This window comes from Ictalurus punctatus, chromosome 14 (genome assembly GCF_001660625.3).
Source record: "Ictalurus punctatus breed USDA103 chromosome 14, Coco_2.0, whole genome shotgun sequence".
In the NCBI taxonomy this organism is placed as follows: domain Eukaryota; kingdom Metazoa; phylum Chordata; class Actinopteri; order Siluriformes; family Ictaluridae; genus Ictalurus; species Ictalurus punctatus.
The window spans coordinates 3,100,086-3,112,502 of NC_030429.2; the positions used below are offsets into that span (position 1 = coordinate 3,100,086).

General features: G+C 40.9%; 1 protein-coding gene across 1 annotated transcript in view; it reads left to right on the forward strand.

Annotated features, from left to right (window-relative positions):
* Nucleotides 1–9,161, forward strand: part of snx33 (sorting nexin 33) — an 18,970-nt gene extending 9,809 nt beyond the window's left edge. Inside the window, exon 3 of the mRNA XM_017485533.3 lies at nucleotides 6,549–9,161. Within this exon, the coding sequence (XP_017341022.1) occupies nucleotides 6,549–6,802 (254 nt within the window). The 3' untranslated portion in view covers nucleotides 6,803–9,161. The remainder of the gene's footprint in view (nucleotides 1–6,548) is intronic.
* The last annotated feature ends 3,256 nt before the right edge of the window (nucleotides 9,162–12,417 follow it).

The following is a 12,417-nucleotide window of genomic DNA, read 5'->3' on the forward strand; positions in this document are numbered from 1 at the left end:
TCTTACCATCGTTTTCAATAAAGAAACGACGTCTCTGAGACACGTGTCTGCCGCCATCTCTCCACGGAAGTAAAGCGTCAGAACAATATCTCTGGGTCACATGCAGACATAATAACATAAATACGTCACAAGGGCTCCCACATAATCTGGGTCCGCCTCCGAACATCTGAAAGAGTAAGGTTTGAAGGCTACATGAGCGGTTTTTAAAATTCTAACATTAAGCGTAATAGGAAAAAGAGTTTGTACTGAATGGCGGTCTAGAACAGGACGGTGCGATTTGAGACGCAGTGCCAGGTGGCGTCGTTGGTCGCTACACTTCTTATGGAGTATTGAAGTTTGAAGTATAATCCAGCCTTTAGATGAAGATGAAACGATGAACTGGTTGCACTCAGCCGTGTCGAGCACGTGTTCGCCCTCAGTTCTGCTGTCACAGAACAATGAGATGTTTTCCTCATTTGCATGAGATGACGGAAAGGTCACTATCTCTGTAGAACTGTCGCTCGGGCTGTTCTCTCGTAAGCAGCCAGGCCTGAACTCAGGAAGTGTAGTAACTGGAATTCCTGAGCTTTGCATTACCATATGTGTGATGAAGTCAGTGTTAAAGGTGTTGTAGGATTACTAGCTACGCTACATTCTTGTAGAAAGTGAATTATATTCATGGCTGGATCGTGCCCAACAGGTTATGAAAGACTTGAACGATACAGTTTGCTTTGTGGGCTCGGCTCAGATCAGAGCTCGCATTGTGCAATTCGTCATTAAGATTCCAGAACAATAGGGTAAAGCTGAGAGGTAGCATTGTGACTTTGTGCTATCAGATAACAGAGAGCCGGTGGGTACTCGGTACTCTGCTGTGTTTGGCACTGCTTACTCATTCATGCTGACATTATTTAACCTCAAATGACAGCCATTAAGTATACAGCAGTAAATTTAGACTTGAACTATTACTCTAAGAGATGGAAATGCCTTTCCGTTAACGAAGTGTCACGATCTTCCAGCAGCTGCTTGAGAAGACGTTCTACATGTATAACATACATGTATCAGCTCTCGAAACAGATACAGATCCAGCGGCGCATCTCGGCGGATCAAACCGAAGAAACACTGAACGGCGTTTCACTGTACGAACGAAAACGTCCCGCAGTTCAGCGACTCTGAACCGTGAAGCAGTTTGGCAGCTGTAGCATGTCCTCCATCCAGTGACACACATTTATGTAAATGTTTTAGCTGGCGGCATCTCATCGGTCCAGAGATTATCCGAGTGCCAGATCTTATCGCGTTTTTAAAAGCACCATTGTTTCTAAGAGTGACGTTGCCTTGGTAAAAATCCATAAAGTCGTGTCTTGTTTTGCCGGGAAATTGTCAAATCGCTTGTTCAGAAAAGCTGATCGAAATGAACATCTGGTAGTGGAGGCTTGGCGGTTAAAGCTTCGGGTTACTGATCGGAAGGTCAGGGGTTCAAGCCCCAGAACTGCCAAACTGCCCATGTTGGGCCCTTGAGCAAGGCCCTTAACCCTCTCTGCTCCAGGGCACCGTATCATGGTACGACCCTGCGCTCTGACAGGCTGTGGTATGCGAAGAAAACATTTCACTGTGCTCTACTGTATCTGTGACCAATAAAGACTCATTATACCATCACGTTGCGGCTAGCTGTCGAATCTCTACAACATCCGTCCAGGGTCAGTGTATCTGAGGCTGAGACAGGATGGACTCTTCCTCTAACGGGTCCCACATGACCCAGCTCGAATCACACGTTCACTCTGTCACACGTGTACAGTGGGATGTAGTGCGTGTTCAGCAGGCTTGTCTGTCCTGTACAAAAAGATCTGTCCTTGCTCTCGAGGCTGCCCTCAGGGCAGATACTCTCTATTCAGGTCACGCACTCGCTATCTCTGGCTATCTCTCGTTATCTGCTGTCAGTTACATATCGTTCAAAGCAACAAGTATTCCTGTGTATCTGGATGGACAAGATACTGCCGCAGTGTTTGTGTGGACATACTGTTTCCTTCTGGCTCTTCCGATGTCACATGAAGTCATTGTGAACCTTTCCTCTTATGTAGGTCCGAGGCACTCGCACACGTACACACTAATGCCCTGTAACACACTGTTGGCTTAGTCAGTCAGGCTGGTGAAGATCAGGTATTCTAACCTGGTGTTCACATTTATTCACTTTACCAGATGCTTACCTGAACATAAAGCAGTATACAGTCTAGCTGATGGTTTTGCTCAGTGGCAGTCCTGAGATTTGAACTCGTAACCGTCCAGTCACTAGCACAAATATCTTAACCTCTTAACCTTTGACCTACCAAAAGCCCTGACATTTCAGTACAAATAATATGTATTGTTGACATGTTAGCGCTAGTTCATATGGCTGGCCCGAAAGATTATTCGAGTAAACCTTCTGTTTTGAGCTTGATTCAGTCTTCATCATCACGGTATAGATTTTATTAAAACTGTCATGATTAGTAAAGAATTTTGGTCTAAATCAGGTTTTATTTTTGTTGTTTTTTAGTCAGCTCAAACCCTTCTATCTAATTTATTTACCTGAAGTAGCCCTGGAGCGGTTAAGCAGGTTAATGTAGAAAAAAAAAAAACAACAAACCTTTTTCTTACTGAATAACTCATTTCTTGTCTCATTTAAACTTTTCTTGCTGTTTTAGTCGGCAGCTGCTTCAGTCATAGCACATACTTGGCAAAGGGTTTGGCCTTGTCGCAGTTCCTGCACGTAAATCCAATCCAGCTCCGTTTTGGAGCTTTTGTTGTCTAATTCGCGCTTGGATCTTCCTTTTATTGTCAACGTGTCTGTCCATTCTAAGTGACTTAAAGAAGTTCTAAAGATAGACACGAAGAATGATTTGAGCAGCTAAACTATAATTTACTTTTAATTCTCACATGCTAAGAATTGTTATCATTACACGATCTGTCAGTAATTCAATCAACGTCTGTCACATTTCACTTCTGAGTTTTTACAGCAAAATGCTACAGTATTAGTGATTTTAACTATGTATTTTTTTTTGTACTTTATGTATTTTACTTTGTGTGTGTGTGTGTGTATGTGTATATATATATATATATATATATATATATATATATATATGTGTGTGTGTGTGTGTTGAAATTTCCATAACCGTCTCATGAACTCCCTGCAATGCCACCACGAGCCCCTGGTGAGGAAACTCTGGTCTAAATCAGTCATCGAGGATTTTACAATTGGAGAAATGAACACAAAATCAAACAAACTCCGCAATATTCGGAGGAGCTCGCGATTTATCAATTTCCGCAGATTTGAGCCATGAGGTGCCGTGTGACGTCATCACAACGCAAATTCAGCCCAAGCCCTCTTCGATTCACCTGCGTTGAATATGAGTACAGCTAAAACGTCTCGTTCAACGTTCTCATTTACCAGCAAACATCATTATGAAAGACCGTGCAAAACTATTTAGTGCAATTGCAATTTCGCCACTTCGAGTAGTTTTCTGTAAAAAAAAACAAAACACAAAAATGTCAGCAGATAGCATCTCTAGTTCAGAGAAGAAGAAAAACTAATCGGAACGCAGTCTTATCCCATGTGCCCAGGATGGTGATTTGTGCTCTGTGCAATTTCAAACGGTGGAACAAATTAGTAGTGTTACCAGACACTGGGCTTCATTTATCAAACTGGATACGAATTTAATTAGAAACATTATTCTTATTAATGACTGAAAGAGCGCAGTACAAAACATATCCATAAATTAGGACAGAAATGGTGCTGTGTAAAAGGAGGAAGAGTTGATGTGTCTGTGGTAGATGACACTGCAGTGGCTGAGCTGCATTACTGGAAGTTGTAGCACAGGACGTCCTTAAGACATCATCAGTAAGTGTGAATCAGCTGTGCCGTGAATGTGCGTGGTAATTTAGTGGTGATTGACATTTATCAACATGTGCTTGTGAAAATTGGTCTTACTGAAATGTTAGCGTAAATCCAGTGAGAATTTTCAGTTCAGTTTGGCCCACGAAAACATTTCCACGCAGAAGACTGATACACAAGGCACGGCGTTAGGAATTGTTTGCCAGCACGAGCACGTTAGGAACACGCAATTGTATAGAATGTCTTTGAATGCTGTAGCTTTACAATTTCCCTTCACTGGACCCAAGAGGCCCAAACCTGTTCCAGCATGACACTGCCCCTGTAAGCGAGCTCCATGAAGACATGATGGGTTAAGCTTGGAGTGAAGTAAATCGAGTGTCCTGCACAGAACCCTAACCTCAACCCCTCTGAACACTTTTAGGATGAACTGGAACACCCCAGACCTCCTCACCCAATAGCAGTGTCTGATCTCACTAACGCTCTTGGGGATGAACGAACACAAATCCCTACAGCCACATTCCAAAGTCTAGAGGAAAACCTTCCCAGAAGAGTGGAGGTGGTTATAGCAGCAAAGGGGGATTAAATCTGGTATGGGATGTTCAGCAAGTACACATAAATGCCCACAAACCTTTCACCATGTAGTTTATGTTTATTCGTATATATGGGTATATAGGGCTTGGTAAATGATTTACACTGTGGAGTTGACCCACTGTTTTTGTTCATTCCTTGCTATGTCCTCATAGCAAGGTTATACATAATTGCATCATCTAACAGTAAACGTTTATTTAAAACACTAGTTGGGGCTTTTGAGCTTGAAAGCTGATCGCTTTTATGACTCTTCTCAAGGCTTTCCCCACATACGACTTAAACTTGAATGGGCAACTTAATTTTATAACCTAGTTAACTGTTAAATGAATCCAAGTCCATAAACACTGATTTTTATATAAAGCGCTCCACTGGAAAAATACCCCCAAATAGCCAACTTGCAAAACTGCTTTAATGGCTAAGTAGCGGAGATAAACACTACATCGTTTCTTTTTCTACTTCCACCAGCTCAAAAACACACAGAACACGTTGATGTAGCGTTCGTCTCAAAACTTGATCAGGAAAATACTCTGACTATTTAGAAGACGCTTCCTTTAAACGGAACAATGCTATGACAGTATGTTGGTGAACTAATAAAGTGGCTGTAGCAAACACTTTCTGTGATGAGTGTTGGCGGAGGGGGTGTGACACAACCTGTCGGCGTCCCGGTCAGCTCCTCCAGCTATTCATTCAAACATCTCTAGCAGCCAATCACAGTGGAGGTGGGCGGGCCACTTTTCCCAAACTGCAGCACTCCGCCTCATGTAAAGTGCCATAAATAGACGATTCCACGGCTAGAGGTTTTAATTGCATGCCAATGATCTGTGACCAAATTGAGTGCACAAGGGCACGTTAAAACCAACAGGAGAATGAATAATAAACTCTGTACACAAACGTAATGAAGCTTTGAAGCTGATAGCGTGTTTATTTCGACAAGGGCTCTGCAGCTCTTAAAGATCGCAGCTTATGATTCTGGATTACGTTCTCAGGCTATGATGATATAAATAACTACAATTATGTTAACTGAGCTAGAGCCACTAAAAGAGAGCGTGAGAGAGAGAGAACAGGAAGTGAAGTGTAACATGCTCGCGGACGTCATTTAGAGTAAACAACGCAAAGTAAACTCATTCCCACAAGTACCTGGAGCGTGCTTATTTTTCAATACGATAACCCAAGTTGAAGTTGTTCTGTGTCTCTGAGGCACCTTAGAGACCTTACTGTTCTTCTCATTACTCTCGGTACATGACAATTGTAAGCATATGGTGTGTTCAAGTCATGTCGGAAAGATCGTATTTACGAGTTGAACGCACACGAACGCCACCACAAAGTCGTAATTCCGAGCGGGGAAACTCTGGATTTTCTCTGAGCCCCGAGTTGGGAGCGTGTCGGTAAGAAAACACGGTGGAACCAATGGATGCAACGTCTGTAGTCGAGGGTAAAAAATTTTAAATCAAATGTTTTCTCGTCTCAGAAGCTGATTTCAGTTATTATTTATTTAAGATTTTTTACATTTACAATATAACAAGCTAATTGCCTGCACAAAATATGATAGCGTTGTACAATTACGAAATAATATGTAACGATAAACTTCAGTGGCTTCATGAATTGATTGATTGTTGTTCATTTTCTAAAAGTAGGTTTTAAAAACCTTACTGTATTTTTTGTAGTCAATTAAGAGAAGGTTCACCGCCATCTCGCACCGACCAGAGTGACTCGAACGCACCCGACGTCGTAATTATGACTTCCCACCTGGTAAATGTGAACTTCCCAGGAGGACTTGAACACACAGATATCCCACTTTTTGTGATATATATAAAATATGATTACCATGATGATCCCATTGTTAAAAAGAAACTGTGTCTAGATTATCTGTTAGCACATAACGCACTAGATAAGGCTGGCTAGTTATCTTGTCTCCTACCTAATAAGTATGGAAGAACAGCATGACCTAAACTTACATCATGACATAAACAGAGAGTTGTATGGTGCCCAAGGTGTGTAGAGAGAAACAGTGTGTGTTAATCCTGCATTAGTGAGTTTTGCCATATATGAAGGGTGTCAATATGTTCTAGCTGTCGCTCTTACCCTCCTTGACTCTGTGACTCTCTTTCTTTCACTTCAGGTGCATTTGCGAAGGTAAAGGAGTCCCAGCGCATGAGCGATGAAGGGAAGATGGATCAGGACGAGGCGGACGGTATTCGGAAGCGCTGCAGGACGGTGGGCTTCGCCCTGCAGGCCGAGATGAACCATTTCCACCAGCGCAGGGAGGTGGACTTTAAAGACATGATGCAGGCCTACTTACGCCAGCAGATCACCTTCTACCAGCGTGTGGTGCAGCAGCTCGAGAGGACCCTGAACATGTACGACAGCCTGTAGAGCATGACGGAAACTCATCCGTTAGAATGCAGGAACTTTTGTGAGCCCGTGTCAAGAGCTCATCCTGCTTCTGCACAAGAGCTGCTTACTCTGTCTTTATCTCCTGGTTTACAAAGACACCCCACCCACAGCTGAGAAATGACCGATAGATTCTTGGACTTGCAGAGATGGTTACGGAGATGGTCAGACCTTTTTAGAATTTATGCACACGAGGACCAAACACTAGCTCATGCACTTAAAATGTCACTTTCTTGGCTGTCTTTCATGGCCAAAACACAAGATTCCAGGGACTTGCACAGTTGCCTTGATAAACACATCCATATAATTTTATCTTATTTTGTTTCACATATTCCATTTAAGTTAATTATATTTGTTAAGTCCTTAAATCACTTTTTTTTTTCTTGACCTCCCATACTCCGGCTGAATAGCTTTTCATGAGAAAAGTCTCAGTGCCAGCCATTACCCTGCTAGCAGGCTCAGCAGGTGCCGGAACGAACTGTATGAGAGTTCACTGTCGAATTGAACAAAACGAAAATCGGCTCAGCTGATGATCTCGAGCTCACAGAATCCTACTGGTGGAGGAGGGTGAAGTGTTCAGTCTTTAAAAGTGCTTTCTGAAACACGAACTTGCAGTAGCCAACTTGAATAAATTTATGGCTAGCATGGATTTAGCAGAAGTAGCTTTCCAAATAGGTTTCCTTCCGATGGAAATCGATAAGAGTAGATCCATTTCATTTGGAATTTGAGATTAGGTTGTCTGAAAATATTCCAAAATCTGTCTCAAATCAACAAAAATAACTGCAATTTTGCTTTTATGTTTGCTTTTATCAGACAACAAAGTGAAACGTGTTGTCTCGCCTGTGACTCGCTATTACGTCTGACCATTTAAAATGGCGATCGCTCCAAATGTCTGAAAGAATGTTTTTCCATGAATGAATTTCGAAACGTCGCCCCTTGTACTGCGGGACTGGTGAACGTACACTGTATTAACCATGGGGTTTGGAGTTGTGCTGATCCTGCTTGTAGAGAATAACAAGATGCCTCCTTATATAGGAAGTATTTGATAGGACTGCCACTTGTAGTGGTATGTTTTGTGTTTTTTTTTTGTTTGTTTGTTTGTTTGTTTGTTTTTTTACTTTTAGTTATTCTTTTTAAATTTTGTGCTTAGATTTTAACAAAAGAAGGTTAGTGCACTCGGGTGGTGTGCTTCTGAGTAATAGATTGTCTAAGAGAGAGTTGAAATAAAAGAAACGTTAGCTCATGATTTTATTTTATTTTATTTGGCGCAGATGCATCATACATTCGTACAGATGTTTCAGGTTTAAGTTAGGGGGTGAGGTTACCTTTGTAATAATCAAATGTTTAGTTTTAAACTGTAGCTTAAGTTGTGAATTTTGGCACAATTCACAATTTCAGGTCATTTACACGTTTCTGTCTTGAGCTCGGACTGCGCTGAAACCAGCTCAGAACTGTTACTGCAGATGATCCTTTATTGGCAAAATAGAGGCTTCTACCACTACATATGCAAGACATACATTTAATAAGGTTCTTTGGTGGTGTTTTTGCTCCTCCTAGTCTATCTTAGAGCTTTATGCTTAAGATGGCCTCATACCACAATATCATAATTTGTATAATAGATTACAAGGGGTCAACCCCCACTCCCCCATCCCGCTGACATTTTGCTTGATTTGCAGCACAGTGAAATATACAGTAGCTGAAGGAAAGCAGCATTAAGGTATTTCATTACTGGCATTTCACCCACTTGAAAATAAGAAACTGTTTGGGAAAAGAAGGCCATGGAGTGGATCTAGTTAGTGAATCAGGACTGTTTGTGTCCATTTGGCCAATGAAGCACATTCTTAGATGGAGATGATTTTTGAGTAACGGGGGAAATAAAGTGTCCCTCCCTTCATTGCAAGCTGTGTAATTGCTATCAGACCAAAGTATCACCGTTTCTAGTTGTAGTCAAATAAATAAGGACTGTTTTTCCACATCTTTCCAGTATGTTTGTGACCACATTTGGGTGTGACATGGGTCAGAAAATGCTGAAAACATGGCACAGTGGAAACGGTTGAGACGGCAGAATAAACACCGAGGAAGACGAAGGTCTGCTGGAATGATGGCAACTGGTTGATCATAGTAGAAGAAAGAAAGTAGGGCTGTACAGTACTAAAACCCTGCTGAGTAAGATCTCCAAGGGACCACAAGCTTCATATGGATTATTTGGACACTAAAATGATGTGAGTTTTTGTTTTTGTAAAATGTGTGTGAATTCTGTTTTTTTTAGAAAGAAAAACGGAACATTGTTTCCACTACAGTCATGCTGAGTCTTAATAATAATAAAAAAGTAATCCTCGAATGATTCTCTGTTCTTGTTTGTTCACATTTGACTATAGTATTATGTATAATAGTGAAAGAGAATTGCAACACCAAACCCACTGACTTCATATTCATACCTTGAAAATGAGATCAGAAGTTGAGACTGAGGTGATGCAGCTGTTTGCATTGAGGAGAATTTTCTGCTTCTCGACATGGAGCTCTGGAACGGTTCACGTACGAAGACACTGCGCGGCGAGAGTGACTGATTCTCACACATTTTCCACATCACCGAGGGTGGCTGCTTATATACACAGCTCTCAAAGGCTGAATACTCGATAGTGGAATAGCTAATAAATAAAGTGTGCAGATGTATTCTGATCTCTCAGGTTGCATTTTTTCAGCAGGCATAGAAGGGCACATGGAAAACACATTAAAAGCAAAAAGTGCTGCACATGGTCTTCAAAGCAGGAACATGCGAGAGACGAAGGAAATCAACTTCGTTTTAGTTGGACAGAAAAAGATTCTAAGTGTCCCTTACATAGCTGGTGCATGATTAAGCATTTTTCTTTCCAATTTTTTCCTTCTGTCTAAAAGGGAGGATTGGAATATAATAAAGTTTAGTGGTCAGGTTTTTTTTTTTAATCATAATTTATGAGAATTGGCAGAATGAAGCTTAACATTTTGGTTTCATGAACCGACACAAATGCACTCCAACTGTGTGCTGAGACATCACGGAATCAAGCCTTTCTAATCAAGTTCAGTTCTTTGTCTGGCACATTATAAGCATTGCTTGCTTTATGAAGTCTCTCACTAGATTCCTCACATTAATTCAGTTTTTCAATTAAACTCTATTTGTTAACAGTGGCACAGAAACACTCCCTGAGATGACATGAGGAAGAAAGCTTTACCATTATCTCTATTTACAACAAAACCCAAGAGCTGCACCTTTTACGTAAGTGAAACGGGATTTAACGATCTGTTTGTTTAACTTAACAAATACATTTCAGCTGATACTTAAAAGACTGTGTCTGTGTCCTGAAAATTAATTGAAAGGTATTCCAATGGTGTTGTGCCATAGCTGGGGAGCTTTGTAGGAAAAACCTCTGTCCATTATTGTAGTCTTTAGTATTCTAGGTACTAGTAAAGAACCTGCACCTTTTGATTGAAGCAGACGTGGCAGATCGCAATAGGCCAAAATTTCCCTCAGGTACTGTGTGTAGCGAGACCATTCAGTGCTTTATAGTACTAGTAGCATTTTACTAGACAATGTAGCGTGGATAAAATGGTTAATAAAGTAAAACTTTCTGGTTAGACTCTTACTGTCTGCAGTATTCTGAAAGCAAAGCTTTACAGTACTGCAACATGGAGGTAATAAAAGCTGGATTTGATTTTCTGCATCGTGTAACGACATTTCAATATATCAAATTGTCCGATTTTAAAGTATACTCTAAATATTCTTTCAATTTTGAGTCAACATTTTACTTCTACATACTGTTGGTCTTTGTGCTTGGGTGGTGGTCTTAACATATAAGAGTCCTGGATTATTTTTGTTGGGGGATCATCATGAATAACAGGGTGCTATCATTTTTTAAAATTGTATTTAGAACACCACAACATTAGCTAGCATCAAGTGAAATGCTAACTTTAAGCATTCAGGCACTTGACTGAATAGTCTGTGGGATAATATGACCGTTTTCTATATTTATACCAACTGTCAGTATTAAATCTTGTGCTCGGTCAGTGAGCTAGCACTGTGCTCTGCTAATGGAATGTGGCTTTAGTGAGCATTACTGAACCCTGTGGGAATGTGACTGAAGAATGTTGCTCTCCACCAATGCTGAACTCACACTTCTACTGTCATCTGGTAATTATCAGTGCAGACAGAGTTGAATAACCTTTCCTTCATATCCCGTGTTTTCACATTTGGATCAGACTCAAGGGTCAGTTAAGAACATTACCAGTCCATATGCAAAGACTTTCTTCAAGCTTAAAATTCATTCATGAAGCTATCTGTATATAGAGCCTCCAGAAAGTATTCACCACCTGGTGATTATTTCTCTTTTCGCTGTGTTGCGTCCAGTGCTGTGAAAAAGCTGATTTCTTCTGATTTTGTGTATCTCTCATACTAAATAGTTTTAGCTCGTCAAACGAAATACAACATAAAACAAAGGCAACCTGATTAAACACACAATGCAGATTTTATTTATTTATTGAAGCAATAAAAAAAGTTATCCAACTGCTATCGCCATTGTGAAAATCTGATTGTGCCACTTTTAGCAGCAATAACTGCGACCAAACAATTCCGATAACTGAAGATCGGTCTTTCATGGCGCTGTGGTGGTATTTTGGCCCATTCTTCTTTGCAGAACTGCTTTAGTTCAGCCACATTGGAGGGTTTTCCTGCCACAGCATCTCAATTGGGTTCAAGTCAGTCTTTGACTAGGCTAAAACTTTAATTTAGCTTTTTTGAGCCATTCAGAGATGGACTTACTCTGGTTGCGTCTAGTTTTTATCATTGTCTTGCTGCATAATACACTTGTAATGCACTTGAGTTTCAACTTACAGACTGAAGACCTGATTTTCTGGTAGAGAGAAGAATTCATATTTCCCTCAATTATTGCCCAGGCCCTGAAGCAACAAAGCATCCCCACACCATCACACTTCCACCACCATGCTTGACCGTAGGTATGATGTTCTTTTTGTGGTATTCTTTTATTTGGTTTACATCAGCTGTAACGGGACCCCTGTCTTTCTGATAGTGGAGTAATGAACAGTGATCTTTATTGATGCAAGAGAGGACTGTAGCTCCTTTGTTGTTGTCCTTGGCTCTTTTGTCACTTCCTGGATGAGTCGTTGCTGTGCTCTTGGAGGAATTTTCGAAGGTCGGCCACTTCTGCGAAGGTTCACTACAGTGCTGTTTTTCCATTTGGAGATAACGGCTCTCCCTGTGGTCCTTTGGAGTCCCAGAGCCTTTGAAATAGCTTTGTAACCTTCCCAGACTGATGTATTTCAATCACCTTCTTCCTCATTATTTCTGGAATTTCTTTCCACTTTGGCGTAGTGTGTTACTGGGAAAAACCTTTTAACCAACTTCCTGCTGTTGAAAAAGTTCTATTTAAGTGTTGATGTGATTGAACAGGGTTTGCAGTAATCAGGCCTGGTTGCGTCTAGTCCAGCTGAACCCCATTACCAATGCAGTTTCATAGATTAGTTTCATAGGAATTAGTAACTACGGGGGCAAATACATTTTCACACAGGCCCAGTTGGACTTGGAAAACATTTTTTGCTTCAGTAAA